At 38.5% G+C, this 24,363-nt stretch overlaps 1 protein-coding gene across 1 annotated transcript; it reads left to right on the forward strand.

Annotated features, from left to right (window-relative positions):
* The first annotated feature begins 6,948 nt into the window (after positions 1-6,948).
* On the forward strand, positions 6,949-19,209 carry LOC135693715 (uncharacterized). The gene is made up of 3 exons (XM_065212261.2): positions 6,949-8,199; positions 13,850-15,174; positions 16,136-19,209. Exons 1-3 carry the CDS (start codon positions 7,380-7,382, stop codon positions 17,192-17,194), a joined length of 3,204 nt encoding a protein of 1,067 aa, XP_065068333.2. The 5' UTR covers positions 6,949-7,379; the 3' UTR covers positions 17,195-19,209.
* The last annotated feature ends 5,154 nt before the right edge of the window (positions 19,210-24,363 follow it).

Consider the following 24,363-nt stretch of genomic DNA (forward strand, 5'->3'; position numbering starts at 1 on the left):
GCATGGCAATTTTGGTTATGCAAAATCGTACCCAAGCACTCAAACAATGGGGTACCAAAACGAATGGTGGAATTTAGCATGCAAAACGGTCCCGGTACACAAACGCATGACAATTTTGTTTATACAAAAATGTACCAAAGCTTTTAAAAAACAGGGAACCGAAACGAATGGTGGAATTTAGCATGCGAACCGGTCTGGGAACACAAATGTTCTGGTTCATACTGTTCAGAATGTAAAGAACAATGGAACTATTTCTAACAAGAGGCTACTAACAAGAAGCGGTGCTGTGATTTCTTTTGTTAAGTTTATGCAAAAAAGTACAACATTAATGGCGACTCCAAAGTTTTCTTGATTGAAAAGTGTGAAATTTTAAACTCAAAAAGCATTGTGTTCAATTTGTTATTTATAAAGTGTCATAATATCGCACTACGATGAAATCACATGATTTGAAACACATTGCGTTTCACAATGTTACATATTTGCATAGGGTACCAAAACGCATATTACACCGCACCAAGTTATTCTGAATCAGGTTTCTCGATCTATATCTTTAGCAAAGCTGTTACCCGCTGTACAACTTACCGATTTTTTGACCAAATTCCCATTTTCGATTTTCTTCATGTCTTCTTTGGTAAGAAATTGCTGAGCACAGTTACTTAGAGAATGGTAGACTAGATTTCTTTCCACTAGAAACAAACTTCGCCCAAATCTTTGTCTGCTGCCAACAGTGTCAACAGATCTGATGCTGCACATGGTTTTTCCCTCCTTTTGGCAAAATATTAGATAATACAATCGAAATAGAAACAGATTTTTGTCAGATCTCTTGGGTGCACCATTATATACCTCTTTTCATCGGCCGTAGGAGCTAGGGCCGTAGGACGCCTTTATAAGCGGAAAGACAGGTCTCTTGGAAGAGTACCTGAATAGAGAAAGTGCTCGCAGAAAGGGCACTGTCATGCGAAAGTAAGAATATAACATTTAGTAAACTAAAGCTTTTCGTCTGACACTTTAGGTAAACTATAATGGCGACATGTTTCGGATTATTGGTAAAGCCCGATCGTCGTTCCACCTAGAAGTTTTGGAATCTATCTACATAAGCACGAAAAAACTGCTACTGTGTGGACAAAAGGAGTTCGTTTTCACCTTAGGACTCCATTGGTAACATTCTCAATAGGCAAATGGCACTGATTGGTCAACCTATACAGTCATGTGCACGTGTTTCTGATTGGCCTATTAGAGTTTTCGATCTATGTTCTGACGTTTTAAACTCTGAAGAGTGTCAGACGAAAAGCTTTAGTTTACTTAATGTTTGCTTTTTTCAAAACCATTTACAAGTTTTGTACCACCGAAAGATTGTTTAAAAATATAACATAAATTGGGCACTTAATTTGTCTAAAAGGGCACTTGCAAAGGATCCTTCCCTTTTTTCGTGGAATTAGGGTGCCATGTCAGTTCGTATAAGATGGAATAATCCATATTAATTTTTGAAGTTTATCATCCATATCACTTTGAGGTTGTGCATTTGCGCTCGATAAGAAACTCGAAACCCGGTGGGCCAAATGGGAAGTGTGGCCCTGCGGGTACCTGTACACAATCCGCTTTTGGGTCTTCCTCCATATCTTTGAACTATGCAAGTAATAAACTTGAAACTCTGTTTTCTGGCGTTATTTGCTAGGCTAAATTAAATGAGATACAAACCCTAATTCAAAAACGCTCCAAAAGGTATTTTTAGACTTGGGCACCTGTACTGAGTCTTCTTTTTGGTCTTCCTCCTTATTTTTTAAATTTTGCAAGTTATAAACCTGAAACTTTCTTTTCTGGCATAATTCGACAAGAAATGTAAGATAAGATGCAGATCTCACTTCAAAATCGCTTCAAATTCGCTCTTTTGATGCGAATTCAAATTCTTATGACGAAAATAGACGACCCACACAACAGAAAACATGAATTTGTCTCAGTGTTTTCACAAGGTGTTCAACAACTGTTCGCTTTTTTCCATTCCAGGCTATTTGCATCCATGTTGCTAATACTCGTTCAAGAAAGATATTTCTTTTGATGAATATTCAAATTCAAATGACGAAAATAGACGGCCCACACACCAAAAAACACGAATTTGCCTCAATGGCTCTTAAAAGGAATTCAACGACCCTTCGTTGTTTTTTTCTTCAAGCTGTTGCCAACCGTGCATCCATCATGTCAAAAACTTATAATATTGATTAAAGATTTTGCTATGGTTCAGAAAAAAAACTGTCTTTTCAGTTTTTTTATGATATTTAACCTTTGCACCACCGCTATTTGCATCAAGATAGGGCATGACCATGGTTGCAGCCCAGACCCTTGATCGCCACATTTTTTCTTTTGCAAATCTACAACGGTCAGATTTTTAATTCAAGTATTGATTCAACCTTGTTGTGTGTGACGTCTCCAAGTGTCAAACGTCTGTTTCAAGCTTCACAGATTCATCATACTATTTTGATGTGTCTTCAAAAGGAAATATAATGCTAGAGCCCTCAAGACAGCAGAAATAAATATTAAGTAGCTTTTTCCAATGCAAGCATTCAAGGTACGTATATTGTTAACAAAATTTCACTCTGAGAAACCAAACAAAATGATTTTCTCTTTTGTTGTCATTTAGTATGTTCAACTTTGACAAGACAATCAAAGTGAAAAGTACTTGCAAAATAAAATGAGAATCGAAACAGGGAAAAGTGCTGCAAAATGCTGGAAGTTAAGTTGTGCAAAATATGCTGTATTGCTGTTTAAAGCCAACCTGGAGGGTGCAGCAGCAAGAAACTTCCCGGATCCTCTTTAATTTCCTTTTTGTCCTCATATACCTCCGACATCCTTATTTTTCTATTTGTCCTTAAAATATAAAAGATTTTGGACCATTAAACTCAAGCTCGACTCTTTAATTTTAACTCTCCACATTGAAATTTGTGGCGTGGGCCGTATGTTCTTTGGCTAAGGCCTTGTTCAAACGGCGTATTATTCATGTGCGGTATTAGATTGGTTATTTGATTCAAAAGGCGGATTTATTTAATTTAGCATGGAAAGTTACGCCAGAAAGCAAAGTTTTAGGCTTATTACTTGCATAATTCAAAGATATTGAGAAAGACGCAAAAGAGGATTGGGTACAGGTACCCCAGTCTAAAAATAGCTTTTGAAATGAGGTCTGCATCTCATCTTATTCAGCATTTCAAACTTTGTAGTTTTATCTAATTTCATGGTTGAATCTTCTTCTACTAGACACTAGAGTCTCGTGTTCGATGCGGGCCTTGACGAATCAAACGTCGGGTACTGTTCGAGGTCGGGCTGTGTCCCAAATCTCCTGTGATGTTGCCTCCGGGAAATTGTTCAGAAATGTCTTCCTTTGGCCACACTTGCTTTTTCTTCTTCGATCCTGGCGGTGAGCGTGAGATCTTCAAGTGTCTGTTTACGAATAATGTGAGCAAGGAAACTGATCTGTTTCTTTTCTGTCTGAGGTAAAAGCTGCCTGTCTTGATGGATTCGAGCAAATACCTCGTCGTTGGTTACTATATCTAGATAGGAAATCTTCAATATGCGTCTATAGCAGGGGCGGATCCAGGATTTTTGGTGACTATAGCTCAAATCTTTTGGGATCGGGACCACGCCCTCCTTGCTTGTGGGACACGCCCATTATATGGGCAAATGATATACCATGTGTGTTTATAGTTGCTTCGTACTCATAAATATTCCTTCAAACATCCCTTTTCTATTTCCAGGGACGCCAGAGAAGGGGGTGTGGGGGTACAACCGCCCCTGTTGCCCTTTGGCAGAAGGGGCAAGGGTTGTTTTTAATAAAATTCCCTTGAAACTGGCCAATTTTAATAATCAGAGAGATTCATATAAAATTCTGAACTTCTCAAAACATGTAAAATAATTCCTTATACCGAAAGCCAGCCAATGTTGAAGATACCTACATATAATAAAATTCCAGTTACGTATGAATCTGTAGAAGCTGAAAATTATCGTTCAAAAGCCCTTTTACTCAAGCCTGCCCCCCCCCTTCTTTCCAAGACCAATGGCAAAATAACCTTTTTTAACAGTGATTCACTACAAGATCGAGGAGGATGTTCTCTTTTAGGGACAGTTGCTTTTCTTATGTCGGAAGGAACATGCTGTTTTATCCTATCCCCTAATCTCTGGGTTGTGCGTCATACGTAGCCAGAATCACACTGACACCGAAATTCAATTTATACATTAAATTCGACGACACAGGTACAAACGGTGATTGATTTGAAGTTGCACCGATGTCGCATAAAATGACAGGGTATATTGAATAAAATTATGGTAGTCGACTGGAAATATGCAGATGATTCAATTCAAGCGCTGTATTTTAAATGCACTTAATTCTTGATTCTCTTAATGCATTTAACATTACGCCGGGACATTTTCAGATAGATGCAATTAATCAAGACAGCTATTTTATTGTAATAACAATCAAGACCAATGCAATTAAAAGGATCTCTTATGGGCTGCCGGTAAGACGAAAGCATACTCAATGTGGGCACCAGTGTGGTTTCATAGTCTTTACGTGAATGCACTCAAAGCAAATGGTCACAACTTTATTTGGCAAACAAAAAACGGGGTTGGAGATTTCTTCTTTTAACTTTATCAACAAGCAATTGGTTCAACATTTAGATTATACGCTTTCAATCTTCATTGCAGGGTATAGATGAGCATATGCATCTCAACACATTTTGATGACTAGCGAAATAACCAGGACAGCAACTATCTCGTCGGTGTGATGACTGTTTTCCACATGATTTGCTTATTGCCAAACTACAAGCGCATGAATTTAATGAAGATGCTCTAGTTCTTATTTATTCCTATTTCAAAAGATGTAAACAGTGTGTTCTGAATAATAATTAATATACCTCTTGTTGAGAGGATATATCTAGTGTACCCTGTGTACTAGACTCACTGCAAGTATGGTACCCAAGGTATGTCTAGTGTGCCCCAAGGCTCTGTGCTAGGACCAAACCTGTTCACCTTTTACATAAATGATCTATTTCTATTCCTAAAACAAGTAACGCTCTATAATTATGTAGATGATAATACAATTGCTTATTTTTCTAAACGCATGTCCGATTTTGAGAATGCTTTGCAAAAAGAAACTGGCGTTGCCGTATCATGGTTGAAACAAAATGAAATGATTGCAAACCCTGAACAATTCCATGCTATAAAAAAAGCTAAAATGTCTATTAAACGACGGACGTGCTGTTTTCGACCAGTGCGATCTTATTTAACGTGCAGAGAAACGGAACCAGAGAGATGCAAACTGTTTGTGCAATGTAACGTGATTTCTACTGACTGATTATCATCACAGAATGAAGCCCTGTACTATAATACGTGGTCAGCGGTTTTCCACCATTATGTGTTTCCACCATCTTCAGGTCTCTCTGTTTGCTGTTATCTCTTGCAGGACTTTTAACATTTTTTCAGCAGGATTTGACACAATGTTTAGTTGTATGTTGGCCAGTGATTAGTCTTTTTCTATCAATTTTTTGTCTTTCTTTTCGACTTTCTTTTTTGTCTTTTTCAGGCTTTCATCATTTTTTAGGCGCATAAGGTGGCCCAGCCAATTTAATCGTCTCCTCCTGATTGTTTTACTCAATGGCTCTGATTTTGTTTTCTGGTTGGTTTCTCATTTCTGATTTTTTTGGCCATCTGATATTGATTACCTGTTCTAATAGTCGCCTTTTGATGTATTTCATAAATTCCTGTAAGTTACCAAGCGTTTGTAGCCAAATGCAAATATTGTCATCGATTAATATGTTCCTTGCTATATAAATAGAACAATTTTTTGCGGTAGAGAATTTGAAAATGGCTTTGAAAAAAGCAAACATTTTACGACATACTAGAAGCTTTTTCGTCTGACACTCCTCAGAGCATAAAACGTCAGAATAAGGTTCCGAAAGAACACGATGTAAAATATATACCCAGTTGTGGATCGAAATAGGCCAATCAGAAAAACGCAAGCACAAGACCGGCATTGTTGACCAATCAGTACCGCGAGCCTAAAGAAAAATTACCAATGGAGTCCAAGAGAGAAAACGAACTCCTTTTGTCTACACAATGGCGGCTTTTTCGTTTTTATGTAGATTGACTCCAAAACTGTTAGATGGAAGGACGACCGGGCTCTGCCAATTATCTGAAATATAAATAGAAAATGGCATATAGAAACATTTCTCGAAAGTGTCTGCAAACTATATTTTACATTGTGTTAGAAGGAAGAACCGCAGGATACGCTGTCCGCCAGATTCTGTAAATCTTGCGATGAATTTAAATACAAAGACATTTAAATACATACATCTTTATATTTTAAAGCCTGTCAACCTATCTTTACCAAGTTTGATACTTCTACCACATTTTGCATGACTTTTTCGCTAACAGCTCAGACTATTTCTTTTGGATCAGTCACCGTTTTAAAAGCTCTTTTCTTTGGTAGGGGGACGTGAATTATCTGCCGACAAACTTTCACATTTTGTGAACAAATATAGCTTGCAAATACGTGTTGATTTTCTATCAAAGTCATGAAAAGTACTAAAATATATTTTGTCAGGCTGACTGTTTATCACAGAAGTAGTTGCAAATAAGTGTTGCTTCTCTTCATTAAAGAAGCATCGTGGGGGAAGTCAAATGCCGCCTTGCACTATCTTGTCAGAAACCTTTGCATTTTGTCAGATGATATTCAAATTTCCTTCCTTTTTTTGTCTCAAAATATTCCGTTTACAAATCCTCTGACAACAAACTTCAATTCAGCTTTTCATTTTACCAACTTTTATGTCAGATAATCGCGTACGCGTAATTATGATAAGCATTACCTTTTCTAAAATGATAAACCACCCCTTCATTAGACACCTCCTTATGGCAAAATTTGCTAGACCATTACTTGCTAAACATGTTTTCTGTTCTTTGTGCAAATATGCTGGTAGAATTATTGTATTTTCAGTTTTAGTAATAGCAAGCAAAGCACATAAAAATCGTTATGGTCTTAGCAGAGATTCCATAAATCATATGAATTTTAGAATTATTTTATAGTTGAATTTCGTTGACTATATTCAGAAATAAAATTTTGATGCAAATTATTGCTAATTCACTCTGCTTGGCAACCAAGCCAAATAACGCAACAAATTTTCCAGTCAGGTGCAATTAATCAAGCCAATCATCTTTCATCAAAATAACAATCAAGACCAACGCAATCAAGAGTCCTATTAAAGACTACTGGTGATAAGATAGCATCTGCAATGTGGTCACCAGTTTTCAAAATCTTTACGTCTATGCATTCAATAGAGGCATTTCGATCTCTGTAAATCAAATACCTGGGGTTAGCTGTGCAAAGAGGACTTGTCAACATGATTTCAAGGTGTATCTTCTTCGTGCTTACCTTCTTCGTGCTTACTTTCTTTCTTTCATATTCCATCCAAATGCGTACAGACAGTTTCTATATAAGACATTATTCTGGAAAATGCCTTGCTTTGAAAAAGGCCACTGGGACGTTGGTATTCCAGTCGGTTTGTAGAGACAAATTTCAATGGCAAGATGGAGCCAGAATCATCCACATACCAACAAAGAAATGCATTCGCCCTGCATCGGCAGCTAGTGGAAGTAAGATTGGCTTATCTGATGAATGCAATGAAATTGGCAGTCTTTTGAGGTATGACAAAAGCTCTTTTGCTTTGAAACATCCTCGAACTGGCTTCTGTTTCCACGGTGTCAATGGCAAGTCAAGTACAAATGAAGACGAAGAACTGACTTATAGCAATAAATGCAATCAGGACATAAACCGTTACTATTTTCAAAAGAATGTCAGATTTGTGATTCGTCATTACACTACCAGTTTTTGTTTGGTCCACGACAAAGCTGATAATTTCCTAAAGCTCCAAAACACATTCGTTTGTGACCGCTTTGAATTCGTTAACACGAAAAACTTAAGACACGTGGCGACAGGAAAATGTGTGGAGAGGAAGGTTGGTTCCATTTACTTGATTCTGTCAAAAAACTGCTCTTCCGACCAAACAAAGTATGAACTAAAGCAGAATCTTCTCATTGCCAACCCAGCAAGTGGCAAGTGTGTTCATGCTGACGGTGGAAGAATCGTACCTGGCTTTAAAGTATCTCTTTATGAATGTTGGACTGATGACCTATACAAGTGGAACTTTTACGATGATCGAGGTATGTTTGAAGTTAAAGTATCGGAGGGAAGTCATGCAGTCAGCTCTGTCTTGAAATTGTCAGTCTTTTGAGGTATGACAAAAGCTCTTTTGCTTTGAAACATCCTCTAACTGGCTTCTTTTTTCACGGTGTCAATGGCAAGTCAAGTTAAGTTATCAAATTAAGCTACTGTATTTTTTGGCTGTTTTTTAAGTCATTTCCCTCAATTTTTTCCGGAGAAAAGACGACTAAGGTCTGGCCTACCCTTTGCCGTACAGTTGATAGAATGGGTACTAGCGACTTTATACGGGTAAAGGCTATCACACTTTGATTATTGGCAATGGAAAGTTAACCGTGTTCAACCGCTTTTAGGGTTTACACTTCATATCCAACATGCGTTTGACGACTCGGGCTCGATCTGCGTTCAAACTACACAAAAGCTCATATAGGTCTAAACAATCCAAGCTCAACCAGAATAGATTGAATAGTGTAAACCGTGCTTCAGCTCAATAGATTATAGCCATTAGAATAGTATGTCAATATTTTAATTAATGCAACGACCATTTTTCCAAAGATAAGAGGATCATTTCAACGATAGGTAGAGTAAGATTATCTTCATGTGATTATTTCTAAACCCTTCAGTGCTGATCACATCATTCATTTATATACTTGAAACAACTTTGTCTAATTTTTTTTGTGGACATATCTCTCGTATTTTTAAAAAACGTCCTCATTTAGGTGCTTTGCTTGTCAATATCTTTAATTCGGCAGCTATAAATTTAGCAGCAAATTGTCTACTCCTGGCTTTTTGTTACCGGCTGACCCAGGACATCAAAACCGTTGTCGGTTACTATTCACCCAGCTTGGTGTTAGAACTCTCGCATGCTGTCTACTCTTGTTTTTTTACCAGCTGACACAGGATATCAAAACCATTGCCGGTTAGTATTCACCCAGCTTGATGTTGGAACTCTCGCATGCTGTCTACCCTTGGTTTTTTTACGGGCTGACCCAGGATATCAAAACCATTGCCGGTTAGTATTTACCCAGCTTGGTGTTGGAACTCTGGCATGCTGTCTACCCTTGGTTTTTTTACCGGCTGACACAGGATATCAAAACCATTGCCGGTTAGTATTTACCCAGCTTGGTGTTGGAAGTCTCGCATGCTGTCTACCCTTGGTTTTTTTACCGGCTGACACAGGATATCAAAACCATTGCCGGTTACTATTCACCCAGCTTGGTGTTAGAACTCTGGCATGCTGTCCACCCTTGGTTTTTTTTACCAGCTGACACAGGATATCAAAACCATTGCCGGTTAGTATTTACCCAGCTTGGTGTTGGAACTCTGGCATGCTGTCTACCCTTGGTTTTTTTACCGGCTGACACAGGATATCAAAACCATTGCCGGTTAGTATTTACCCAGCTTGGTGTTGGAACTCTCGCATGCTGTCTACCCTTGGTTTTTTTACCGGCTGACACAGGATATCAAAACCGTTGCCGGGTACTATTCACCCAGCTTGATGTTGGAACTCTCGCATGCTGTCTACCCTTGGTTTTTTTACCGGCTGACACAGGATATCAAAACCATTGCCGGTTAGTATTTACCCAGCTTGGTGTTGGAACTCTCGCATGCTGTCTACCCTTGGTTTTTTTACCGGCTGACACAGGATATCAAAACCGTTGCCGGGTACTATTCACCCAGCTTGATGTTGGAACTCTCGCATGCTGTCTACCCTTGGTTTTTTTACCGGCTGACCCAGGATATCAAAACCATCGCCGGTTACTATTCACCCAGCTTGGTGTTAGAACTCTGGCATGCTGTCTACCCTTGGTTTTTTTTACCAGCTGACACAGGATATCAAAACCATTGCCGGTTAGTATTTACCCAGCTTGGTGTTGGAACTCTCGCATGCTGTCTACCCTTGGTTTTTTTACCGGCTGACACAGGATATCAAAACCGTTGCCGGGTACTATTCACCCAGCTTGATGTTGGAACTCTCGCATGCTGTCTACCCTTGGTTTTTTTACCGGCTGACACAGGATATCAAAACCATTGCCGGTTAGTATTTACCCAGCTTGGTGTTGGAACTCTCGCATGCTGTCTACCCTTGGTTTTTTTACCGGCTGACACAGGATATCAAAACCGTTGCCGGGTACTATTCACCCAGCTTGATGTTGGAACTCTCGCATGCTGTCTACCCTTGGTTTTTTTACCGGCTGACCCAGGATATCAAAACCATCGCCGGTTACTATTCACCCAGCTTGGTGTTAGAACTCTGGCATGCTGTCTACCCTTGGTTTTTTTTACCAGCTGACACAGGATATCAAAACCATTGCCGGTTAGTATTTACCCAGCTTGGTGTTGGAACTCTGGCATGCTGTCTACCCTTGGTTTTTTTACCGGCTGACACAGGATATCAAAACCATTGCCGGTTAGTATTTACCCAGCTTGGTGTTGGAACTCTCGCATGCTGTCTACCCTTGGTTTTTTTACCGGCTGACACAGGATATCAAAACCGTTGCCGGTTACTATTCACCCAGCTTGATGTTGGAACTCTGGCATGCTGTCTACCCTTGGTTTTTTTACCGGCTGACCCAGGACATCATAACCGTTGCCGGTTACTATTCACCCAGCTTGATGTTGGAACTCTGGCATGCAGTCTACCCTTGGTTTTTTTACAGGCTGACCCAGGACATCAAAACCGTTGCCGGTTACTATTCACCCAGCTTGATGTTGGAACTCTCGCATGCTGTCTACCCTTTGTTTTTTTACCGGCTGACACAGGATATCAAAACCGTTGCCGGGTACTATTCACCCAGCTTGATGTTGGAACTCTGGCATGCTGTCTACCCTTGGTTTTTTTACCGGCTGACCCAGGATATCAAAACCATTGCCGGTTAGTATTTACCCAGCTTGGTGTTGGAACTCTCGCATGCTGTCTACCCTTGGTTTTTTTACCGGCTGACACAGGATATCAAAACCATTGCCGGTTAGTATTTACCCAGCTTGGTGTTGGAACTCTGGCATGCTGTCTACCCTTGGTTTTTTTACCGGCTGACACAGGATATCAAAACCATTGCCGGTTAGTATTTACCCAGCTTGGTGTTGGAACTCTCGCATGCTGTCTACCCTTGGTTTTTTTACCGGCTGACACAGGATATCAAAACCGTTGCCGGGTACTATTCACCCAGCTTGATGTTGGAACTCTGGCATGCTGTCTACCCTTGGTTTTTTTACCGGCTGACCCAGGACATCATAACCGTTGCCGGTTACTATTCACCCAGCTTGATGTTGGAACTCTGGCATGCAGTCTACCCTTGGTTTTTTTACAGGCTGACCCAGGACATCAAAACCGTTGCCGGTTACTATTCACCCAGCTTGATGTTGGAACTCTCGCATGCTGTCTACCCTTTGTTTTTTTACCGGCTGACCCAGGATATCAAAACCATTGCCGGTTACTATTCACCCAGCTTGATGTTGGAACTCTGGCATGCTGTCTACCCTTGGTTTTTTTACAGGCTGACCCAGGATATCAAAACCATTGCCGGTTAGTATTTACCCAGCTTGGTGTTGGAACTCTCGCATGCTGTCTACCCTTGGTTTTTTTACCGGCTGACACAGGATATCAAAACCGTTGCCGGGTACTATTCACCCAGCTTGATGTTGGAACTCTGGCATGCTGTCTACCCTTGGTTTTTTTACCGGCTGACACAGGATATCAAAACCATTGCCGGTTAGTATTTACCCAGCTTGGTGTTGGAACTCTCGCATGCTGTCTACCCTTGGTTTTTTCACCGGCTGACACAGGATATCAAAACCGTTGCCGGGTACTATTCACCCAGCTTGATGTTGGAACTCTGGCATGCTGTCTACCCTTGGTTTTTTTACCGGCTGACACAGGATATCAAAACCATTGCCGGTTAGTATTTACCCAGCTTGGTGTTGGAACTCTCGCATGCTGTCTACCCTTGGTTTTTTTACCGGCTGACACAGGATATCAAAACCGTTGCCGGGTACTATTCACCCAGCTTGATGTTGGAACTCTGGCATGCTGTCTACCCTTGGTTTAAACTATGTCTGGTATCCATTTGAACGAAATTGTTGACTGCAAACTTACAGGGATTCTTTTCCAAGCAATTATTAATTGAGGTCCAAAATAATGATTCAGAACATTAATGAACCGAGTCTGTACTTGCTATGAATTATAATTCTATACCCGTTTCAATAGTATCTAAAGATCATACCGAGTTGACTGAATGGCGACCTTCCAAACTCACTGTGGTGAATTTGTGGTACCAAATTGCGGAAAAAAATACTCTTGGCTAAATTGACAAATAGATCTAAGATGCGCCGTTTACCTGCGCACTAAATGGATAGGTAACTTCCTTCTAGCTGCGCATTTATTTTAATCCTAGCCCCGTTTATACTCTGCTCTTGAAAACCATATCGTTTAATTCCTTTTCGCTTCATCTTATCTTTTATAATAAAACGTCTTTTAAAGATAGAGCGGTTATATGAATGAGAATGCTCCCTCAAAATATTTTGAAAAATTCTGCTTTGATATGCTTCTCAAAAACTTACGATACAGACTGGAAAAGTACGCTAAAATCTGGAAAATTGTTCAAAGTTTTGATAATTGAACTTTTTTTTTGTTTATATATCAATATTTTGTATGACATTATGACCGAGATTTTTGCTGAATGAGTATAAGGTTTAAATCTAAAAGCTACATATAAGCAAATAGGAAACAACAATCTGTCTATAATTATCATAAAATAAACATTTCAAATTGTTTATTTTGTTTTCAAGCATTCTCACCCTGGGATAAAATTGATTGATTTTAAAATCGATCGATCGATGATTGATTAGTTGATTTACAAAGTTAGTAAATCCTCCATTTACAAGATACAAAATTTGACTAGATTAAAGTAAAGTATATTTCCCTCTTTCCACATTGAAGTACCAATCATTAGTACTGTTCAGTAAACATGTGACAGCAAAATGCAAATTAGGAAATCTAGACTGATCAACAAATAAGTGTTTGTTGGAGTCAAGATACTTGTACAGCTGATCATTGCTGATTGTTGCTTCGTACAGTTCATCATCAGTGGATCAGAGTTTCACTGTCGGCATGGATGTCGTTGTAAACAATTTTGAATGCACTTTCTTGGATTTTATTCACATTAACATTTAGAGATTTGTCATGGAACATCCAAATTAGGGGGAAGTAAATTAACTGCACCCTTATGAAGCAATTCATTATCAGGAAACTCTTGCAAGAGCATGCCATTTTTGGCTGGCTCTTTTGGATAAATTTGAGACGTAATTTATGAAATTAGGATTTCCTTTTATTATCAACAGCAAAATTTTTCTTCAGAGCTTGCTCCGACATGAGTTTCCCTGATTTAGATCCCAATCATCGTAGTTTGTCCAAACAGGCGACACTTTTTGGACACTATTTTTGACTTTTCTAAAACTTTCAGACAGTCAGCTGCAAAAATCAAAAAATTGAAATACCAAATTACCAAAAATTGAAAACAGTATTTGCCGCTCACAGTCTCTTTTCATTTCATATGTAGCAAAATATTGATAAAATGGTTGACAACACTGAAACTACTTGGATTGCTATATGAAAATAATCAAAAAAATAATTTTAAATTTTTTTATCCGCAGACATCGTGAAGGTGAAAGTGATTTCCGAAGACTGTACTGATCTTAGTGGTTACTGTCCAAGAACGAGGGGGCAGATCTTTGTGAATGGTTACCAGTACAGCCAACAATTTAGAGGAATAAATGTTGCTGTATTTGATTACCGAAGTAGCATTCTAGAAAGGTCAGAAGGTTACGATATTTGGGGAGATCCTCTTAAAATAGATGCCTTAGCAACCATGCTAAACAGTTTGGCTCCTGATAAGTTATTAATTTTTTGTGCCAGAGACTCCATAAAAATGACTACAAGCTTAGCGAATGAGCTACAGAAAGTTGGTGTTCCTGCATCTGTTACTGAAATTGTTAAAGATGACATAACATCAGAGAAAATTTCGCTAGCAGCTATCTTTTATACTGGAGATACACGAATGGAATGGGAATACTCGACAAGCAGCAGGGGAGGAGGGGCTTCTATCATAGAAACTACTTTGTACCCTTTTCGAGACTACAAAGGCTTTACCGGTTGCAGCGAAGAAATTGGCCTCAGAATAGGATACATACCAGATAAGGGAATTTCAGCCCAATCTGTTTTCGATAATAATCTCTCAAAATTTGGTACGCAACATGCGAGACTGCACAGTGCTGAATCCTGGTGCGCAGGCCGATCTTCATCAGTGTCTGTATACTTGCAAGTCGACATAGGTATGCTGAAATTCATTTCTGGGGTTGCGATTCAAACATCGCAATTAAGCCGTGAAAGCCTTCATCCAGTCAAACGATTCTATATTATTTACAGCAAAGATGGAGTCAAGTGGACTGAATTTTCGGAAGATGGAACTAATCGAAAAGTCTTTTTAGGTAATATCAACCTCAAGAGCCATGTAAAAGTAAACTGGTTTCTAAGAACACAGATGCGTTTCATTAGAATTGTGCCATTGGAAAGGCAAACTGACGAAGGCACTCATTGCATAAGAATGGAGTTATTTGGATGCGACTCGGGCGAAGTTGTCTTCGAAGAAACTTTTTCTGCCTCAAGCGGAAAAGAAATTGGGCAGCGTGTTTCAGGCAAGTTTTCATTTCAAGCAGGTGCCCCATTAACGCGTCAAGTAAACGTTTACGTGTCTACATCTGAAAATCAAACAAGTCTTGCGAAAAACATAGAGCAGTATCATTTTCAGGACATGAACCAGACAGTAAGGGCAAGCAAGAACAATTCACTATCGGCAAACTCAGTGAACATAACGTATGTGACAGCTAACAGACTGGGAATGAAAAGCGCAGCAAGAATACATTTCAACTTGCCAAATCTTACAGATCATTACATTTATGACATTTGGATTCGATGTTGGGTAGGCAAATTCATCCTCTTATAGATCAACTTAGATTTCATTAATGTTATTTATTTTCCTATTAGATAAGTAGACTAAATTCACGCACTGAATAATATTGATTCCCGTGGGCAGCACTGATTCTGGCACCAAGGACCATAATTAATCACACCACTCTGAGTTCATCATTGTCACACAACATTCTTATTTGATCTATTTTAATATTTTTACTATTAAATTCAAGCAATTGAAATTTGATAGGATAAAAACTTTATCAAAAATCACTGGAGTTAGTATCAGGGAAATTTTTTGGTATTTGGGACTGCAAATTACAATCTTTCTTGCCTCTTGCATAAGTTTTGACAGTACTTCCAAATAAAATTCACTTATTAATATTTTCTTTTAATCTATATATGCAATTGTTCTGTTTTTGCAAAAAATTTTGGTCTAGTTTATGCTGTCATTTGTCACATGTGTAATGTGACATGTGTCCCATCTCAAGAGAGTGAGAATTCTGGATTGTTAGCTTTGCATTGGTGGGCATTTTATAAAGAAATCTAGAAATGACACCTAATGTCCAGCTCACTTTCCTGCACGATATGAGTGTTAAGTGTCAGCTCGTCGTAAGCCTCAACGCCATGTAGCTTGATGTATCTTGTATGCTCTGCTTCATTGCCTTCTTTAGCCATTACTTCTATCTTTATATTGCATTTTTTATTAATTATAAGAAAAATATCTTGTTGTTTGCCCTTGCTTGCTTTCAAATGATTTTCTTTCAACCATTATGAAGCCATCTGAATATCTTGATCAAAACACATCTCAACTTCACTGTCGTTCTCTTCACAGTAATAGAACTAATGATCGTTGGCATGCTTATCTGACATTTGGTTCAAGTTTAATTTTGTCCAATTTACTCTTCAAATATTTATGTTATCCAATATTTGCTTCAAAAGTTTATAACTTTGAGCAACTTATTTTGCAGGTAGTTGACTCGAAGTTGAATTCCAGCACTGTTTGGAATACATACTCGTACGAAACAAGTGATAGAGTTTTGGTTGTAGCGCTACCATTCGCAATCAAACGTAGAACCCAGGATTACTCTTTAATCGCTCTGAATATCAGTACAGCTCCACAAAATGCAATAGCCACTGGTGATCGCATTGTACTCAACATTTCGTTGACACCTTGGATGAACGCAGCTGAGATAGGACACTCGAATGCATACGAATTGGATCTGTTGGTCTACTTCGAAGAAACTTTTCTTAATCTCCGCTCTATTGAATTTCTTCGATTGGATGACGGCAGCCTTCTTCCTTCCCGAAATACCACCTCTTTTGGCTTTATTCGAATAGAAACCGACACCTTTGGACCCATAAGCAAGCAGAATTTTCAGCTCACCTTTGACGTAAGCATTCCTTCTTCGATTAACAAGGACAGCAAATGTAATACGAATATCATCTGGGAGTTCAAGTATCGAACAAATTTGTTGAAATACAATGGAGAATTGAAAAAGGTTTTACAAAATCTCCTCCCATTCAACTGTCAAATACCAAACAAGGCAAGAGCTGTGACGTCAACGATCCGTCTTTCCCTACCTGCTTTTAGCATAGTCTATGATGATGTGAATAACGACGTCATTATTTGCAAAAAAGATCTTTCTTTAGCAACATATTATCAGGCAAGCTGTTTCTGGCAAGGAAGCAACAACCTCACATGGCAAGCTATACCAATGATGTATTCCGTTGTGGGCGTTGACACAAGTAAGCGACACCTCTATGGCATTGACAATGCAGGTGAAGCATATGTTCGTTCTAGCTATGATTTCAAAAGTGTCAAGTTTGTTCAGGATGACGAGTGGACAGCCATCCAAGGTCATGACTCTATCAGAAAGGCCAAAAGCACAGACAACCTAGCAGCATTACCAATCAGTCCTACAGATAACTGGATACTGCCTTCTCGTGATAATCAAGTTCTTGCAGTAACAGCTGGAGGGGTAAAAAGAATGTTCAGCAGTGGCTGGAAAGAAACTGTTACGTTTTGAAAGATGGGTTTTGTTTGTACTGTTTCTCCTTCATGCAGAAAATGGAAGACAAGGATATTTATTCCGCTATTTGGAGATTTTCTCAAGTACTTAAAAGTTTTATGCTTAAACTTAAACAAAAAACTTAAACTAAAAAACGGTGGGGGCTGTGGGGGGTGCGTAAGGTTTTGGAAAGGAGCTTTGGGGGCTGATAAAATTTGACAAAGTCTTCTTGTGTAAGACTGCAGTGTTCGAGTAAAACATTCTTAGTATTGAAACATTTAAACATTTTGAAAGCAATACGCACCATATTTTGAATAAGGCACAGCGATGCGTTATTCAAAGATTTGGCGAAATCAACCCAACTGACAACAAGAATGCACAGCTGCCATAGTCGGGTGTTAGTTTAGAATATAAAGATTAAAATGGCGCTTGCATTTTGGAATGATAGAAGATAGCACCATACAAAAATTATATTGTTTTTGTGCAATTGATTGTCAAGGCGATCATCTGCTTTTTGTTATGATGAATCAATTTAACTGAATAACAATTCTTTTGTACAATAATAATTACAGAGCATCATCGTTACATTATTTTTACTTTTCAGAGTAAGTCAAGCCTTGGTCTATTTTCCCTGTTGCCGTAGTCGAGACTCGTAAGAGAATACTTCATGGGGCTCACCCTCAAAGAGATCTACTACAGAATAATGAAACATACAGCATAGCGGAATATATTCGAACATAGTTCAACAAGCAATTGTCCAGCCACGGGAGTGTAACCCTACATCCCTATTCTTGTATAGCCTGTTGTAACCATTTTTAGGGTTCAACAATAATCAATTCGTACAGTGTGTTGAAGCATATATGTGCAGTGTAAAACTATACCAACCACTTGTGAGATCTAATGCGAAAACGGAAACAACTGAAAATTATTTAAAAGAGGATCATCATGTCAAAAGCACAAAAACATTGTTAATATTTACTAACAATAACTTTCTAAAATAATACAGTTATAAGCTACGCTTTACCAGTTTGTTTTTTTCCTCATCTTTATTTTGAAAAGAATGCTGAAACCATGACTGCCTATCAGCCTTAGGACAATCCAATTTTCGGCACATTTTTAGTAATGAAATGATGTATAGCTGGTTTGGGCTACCAAAACTCCTTCTAAAACATTTTCCAGGATGTGCGGAGTGTCTACATTTCTTTGGGAAATATTAAAGATGTTTTTACAATTACATTAAGAAATTCTCGATGACCTGTTAGACTGTCGTGTCTCAGATCAAATGTTGAGGCAGTATATTATATACGTACATACATATCCTTTGATCAGTCTTCTTTTGGAGAGAACGTTTTACATGCCAAGTACGACTATTGCTGACTCTATTCCCCTTACTGCCCATTTCTGAAAACAAGACCTGAGATCTTTGGATTATAACCTTGGATTATTTAAATTTGTTTGACTTTTAAACATTCTCAATTTAATAAATGCAACAGTAAAGTCACGATCATTCTCAAAGATGCAAAGATGGTACACAAAGGGATCAAATTCATTTTAAATCGGCATGATCCTGTTTGAAAATCTATTTGTCACAGAATGCCTGAAATTTCTGCATCAGATTGAATTACAGAAGGATAAGAATCTCGTTGACAAAATTTTCAATTTGCCTGAAGCACGTTTTCATCAAGCATTTTAAGGCCACACCCAAATCTAGCGGATATTTTTCGAATATGTGCAATAATAAAGAATACTTTGAGGCAATCGACAGATACTTGAGTGGCTTAAGCCATTTGTCATTCAATATTAGCCAATCAATTGGCATGTAAGTGCCATGATCACTGATTGGTCAATGGATGATTGGCAGATGACTTAGGCCACTTTAGCCACTTGTCAAATCCCAGTTATTTAGCCCGTTCTACGGTTAGAAACTAGGTGCAAAATTTGCAATACACAAGTGTCAATGTAATGTTGAGCTGAGAACTCAAGAGGCAAACATAAAAAAATCAAGTTGACAGCGGTTCTAATGGGTTCCACCTTTATCTCCTTAGAGTTTTTCACTATCTCATTATTTGGCTCTTGCATAAAGAATCTGTCTGTTTTCATTGAAATGATTTAGCAACGTCGTCAAAAAAGGCAAGACCGACAAATAAGTAGTCAGCAGAATTATTAGGCAAGTTTATCGACAGCAGAAAAGAGAACATCTCGTTATCTTATTGTTATTGATGTGTATCAAGAACCTCCACACAGTAATGTTAATTTGGAAATGCCCATTCGAGGTATGAGTAGGAATGCAACATTTCACATTTGCAATCTGGCTCATAGCGAACAAGGTGTTCTTCTCGTACCAATTAGGTGTCGCCCATTCAAGCTTTGCTCACAACACGACATCAAATCCAGCTTGCTAGGTGTGAGCTAAAGCTGATCCTATAGTGTGAGTTAGGCTCGACAAAACCTAAAGTGAAGGTGAAATGGAAACACTCAATTTTATGTGCGAAACTAGGCTAAAAATGGCAGCCTATTTTGTACTATTAGTCCTAATGAAAATGCTGAGATATGTAATTTATCGTCATCTGTCAATTCTATGATGTTTTTTATATCTAATGGATCAATTTATTCTACCAGGCAACCCAAAATCACCCATTTATCTATCAGTATTTGAGAAAGCAAACATTTTGAGACATTCTGAAGCTTTGCGTCTGGCACTTTTCAGTGTACAAAACGTCAGAACACAGATCGAAAACTCTACGCTATGAAATATCTATACCCAGTTGTGGATGAAGATGGCAAATCAGAAACGCGAGCACATGACTGTAGAGGTTGCCCAATCAGTGCGCTTGCTTATTGAATTGAAGATGTTCCCAATCCTCAAGGACGTCACTTGACGGAGTGGGCATAGGGGTGTTCACCTCCAAAAAAGACCACAGAAAAAAGGCCTTATCACTGGGCAGGTCCGATTTTGGCAAATCTGTTTTCTAGAAATGTATATGATTTGTTTTTTTCTTATATATCTGTAGCGAGAAGGTATTATTTGCCAGTGACACAAAATAGAAGTAACAAGCGTTAGTTTGAACTTAAGGGAATAGATTTCTGGTGAAGAGTAAAAGTGCTAACTGCCACAGAAAAATCTGAGAAAGAGAAAATAGGTCCAATCAAGAGTGAACCAGTGAAAATATTCACAAATTTTTTCCAAATGTAAATGAGACAGTTATAGCAAATAAATATGAGAAAGAAGGTGTCGAGGAATGCATATCAAAAGTAACTTGAACATTATCAGTGCTGAATCTTATGGGTAATCAATTCATAGAAAAGCTTAAAGTGCTGAACCCCAAAATAATTTTCTCATTCTTTTCAGTACCAAAAATTAAAAACAAAATTTGCCGCTCACAGTGTAACGTTTTAACATTAGTAAACTTCAGTAATTGCCCGCAACTCGCGCGCGATAGCGCGCGAGTGAAGGGCTTATAGTCTGCCCCGCGTATAAGTAGTATATGGAAGCTTCAGTTCATAATGTCAGCACTTTGTCAGCAGATTTTGTCACTTCTCTGCTGCCATGACAACTGTCAATCAATTTCATTGTCAATCAATCGGCTTTGTCGAGGAGGTCGTTAACCGCCACCTCTTTGTGCGGAAGGGAAGTATCTTCGTAGCGTTGCTCTGCCAAGACTCTGTTAAAGGCCTTCGGTTTTTTTGGCACGAAAACGGTGCTGCATCACAGCTCGGTTCTCCGCAATGGATGGAAGTTTTGATTCGAAGTTTTGGGAATCAAAACAAGTCGAATGCCACACCTTTCTCCCAAAAACTCGACACCGTACGAGCAAAAGTTATGATTGTCGTGATTATCGCCTGTACATCGCTGTACGAATCCTTTATCGCAATCTATTTTAGCTGTACCCGTTCTATCACGTGTCCATTTTCATACGTCATTGCTTCACGAAAACGAAAAATAAATGTCAAACCCTAGAAAAACTTCATGATTTTCAAAAGGGCGTTGGACTTAAATCAAAGGCAAACTGAACACCAAAAATTCTTGATAAAAAGAATAGTTTAGCATCAACTAGAGCAGCTGTTTTTATAAAATTGTGAAAACCCAAGATGGTGTCTTCTTCGAATATCCTGACCTAAATTTTCAAAACAATCATTATCAAGGAACTAATTGTTTGCGGGCAGTACTAGCAAGAGCTATTTCTAGTTATTATTATTATGTTCAGCTAGATCTTTGATTATGTTGCGTGTTAATGTCACATGTTTGTTTGTCGTGCTGTTGTGTTAGTAACTCCCTTTCCGGGAAATGTGCGTCACTGTCATTGTGTTGTGTGATGTTTCACAGTGTTCCTTTGTTGTGCTTTAATATAATGTAATCCTACTTAGAATAGTTTAGTCTTACTGTTTTGACAATAGAGATAACATCAGAATAGAGTCTCTCTCGTGTTCTACTTATTCGGGGCTTAGGCCCATTGGCCTAGCCCCATCGTATCTTCACCATCCTAAGAAGAACCCTATCGTTACATTTGGTGACAGAGTCGGATGGTGGTGAAGTAGAGAAGTAGAGTCGGATGGCGGTGACGAAAAGAATCAATTGAAACTTTTTTTGTTATTTGGTGTTCCTTTTTATATTTTGCGAGGAGGAGGATGGTCGACATGGAAATTAGGAATTGATTTATTCGTGTACTGCTGATTATTATTTTTTATCTTGAAAAATATTGCCAACCAACCAACATACCTTTCCTATAATATGGAGTAGAAGACGATGAAGTTCTGGTGATTTAGGAGGACGTTATTTTCCGAATACAGTTTAGGGGTGCTAGTCATAGAAGGCTGCAGCAGAAGGACGGCAGGATCCTTCGGATTTGACTTTTATTTATGTGGATGTCATTATGGATTTGGAAATATCAAGCGATGTTGTATGAATTACCTTTGCTTGCCAGTTCATGCCTACGGGCCTCAATGACTCTATGGACCTTTTATTTTAAGTCACTTTTAAATTTTTAAGAAACTTTCATCGGCGTATTTACTTTAAAGAGAGGGGATGGTGTAACGTTTTAACATTAGTAAACTTCAGTAATTATTATTATTATGTTCAGCTAGATCTTTGATTATGTTGCGTGTTAATGTCACATGTTTGTTTGTCGTGCTGTTGTGTTAGTAACTCCCTTTCCGGGAAATGTGCGTCACTGTCATCGTGTTGTGTGATGTTTCACAGTGTTCCTTTGTTGTGCTTTAATATAATGTAATCCTACTTAGAAAAGTTTAGTCTTACTGTTTTGAAGATAAATATAACATCAAAGAACGAGTATCTCTTGTGTGCTATCTACTTGGGGCTAGGCCCGTTGGCCATCGCTCAGCCAACGACCTGATACTTACCGTCATAAGAAGAACCCTTAATCGTTACAACAGTCTCTTTTCATTTCATATGTAGCAAAATATTGATAAAGTGGTTGACAACATTGAAACTATTCGGATTGCTATATGGAAATAATCAAAAAATAATTTTAAATTTTTTTATCCGCAGACATCGTGAAGGTGAAAGTGATTTCCGAAGACTGTACTGATCTTAGTTATGACTGTCCTAGAACGAGGGCGCAGATCTTTGTGAATGGTTACCAGTACAGCCAACAATTAATAGGAATAAATGTTGCTGTATTTGATTACCGAAGTAGCATTCTAGAAAGGTCAGAAGGTTACGATATTTGGGGAGATCCTCTTAAAATAGATGCCTTAGCAACCATGCTAAACAGTTTGGCTCCTGATAAGTTATTAATTTTTTGTGCCAGAGACTCCATAAAAATGACTACAAGCTTAGCGAATGAGCTACAGAAAGTTGGTGTTCCTGCATCTGTTACTGAAATTGTTAAAGATGACATAACATCAGAGAAAATTTCGCTAGCAGCTATCTTTTATACTGGAGATACACGAATGGAATGGGAATACTCGACAAGCAGCAGGGGAGGAGGGGCTTCTATCATAGAAACTACTTTGTACCCTTTTCGAGACTACAAAGGCTTTACCGGTTGCAGCGAAGAAATTGGCCTCAGAATAGGATACATACCAGATAAGGGAATTTCAGCCCAATCTGTTTTTGATAATAATCTCTCAAAATTTGGTACGCAACATGCGAGACTGCACAGTGCTGAATCCTGGTGCGCAGGCCGATCTTCATCAGTGTGTGTATAGACAGGGAATTTTTCCCAACAAACTGGCAGAGAGGGTAACCGGAGGTTTTTCACTTGTTTCCACTTTCTTGGACTAATACCTTGAAATTTTGAACGGTGTCCAAATAATTTCTACCTAGATGTCACGTGATCGATGACGTAAAGTTTAACGCTCAGGACAAAATGAAAATCGTCAAATTTGAAAACGAACAACATCAATCGAAAGAGCATAAAAACTGAACAAAAAACGCTTAGAAACGTATATCCTAAAATCAATCAGGTAAAAACTATCACGTGTCAAAGTATTGATTACGTCACCATATGCGCAAATCACAAGTGCGGGAAATTGGTAATTTCCGCCATTTTGGGCCTCTTTTATTGATACTATTGTGTAATATCCATGTTGACAAGATACGAGGCGTAAGTGGTTATGATGTTACAGTGGATATATAAAGGGTTAAGGCATTGAGAAGCCCCTAATGGTTAAGTTAATCAATTACTTGACTTTCGTCTAGTTTAGCACGTTTATATTTTCCAAAGATTTCAAGAGTGATATCTCCTTCATGTGCAGGTGTAGATGAGCTACGCCAAATTTCTTCATATTACCCTCTCCGCCAGTTTGTTAGGAAAAATTCCCTGTCTATAAGTTTTTGTATTGATTTGAAATTCTTTTAGTTTTTCCAAGCGATTTTTTTATATTTTGCGAAAAAAAAATTTCCGGAGGGTCGACACCACCACAAAATATAAATCACAACCCCACAAATCAAATTTACAACACTACAAAGCGGTAACAAAACCACGTTAGAATAGCTCCTGTCATTAAGCAACACCAAGGATGCCCTTTCATTGCTCAAAGATTAATGACGGCAGTCAAAAATGATAAGAGGGTTATTGAACATTAAAGGGCCTCTCCAGCCAAATTTTTTTATTGACTAGAAAGTTAGCATCTGGTGCGTGTATTATGGCAAAGTCGTAGTTTTTGCGAAATTCCAATCAGTTTAGAAGTTATAAGCCTTTAAAGTTGCACCTTTCCGAGAAAAA

Source organism: Rhopilema esculentum, chromosome 11, assembly GCF_057945365.1.
Source record: "Rhopilema esculentum isolate cy_ngs chromosome 11, ASM5794536v1, whole genome shotgun sequence".
NCBI classification, from domain to species: Eukaryota; Metazoa; Cnidaria; class Scyphozoa; order Rhizostomeae; family Rhizostomatidae; genus Rhopilema; species Rhopilema esculentum.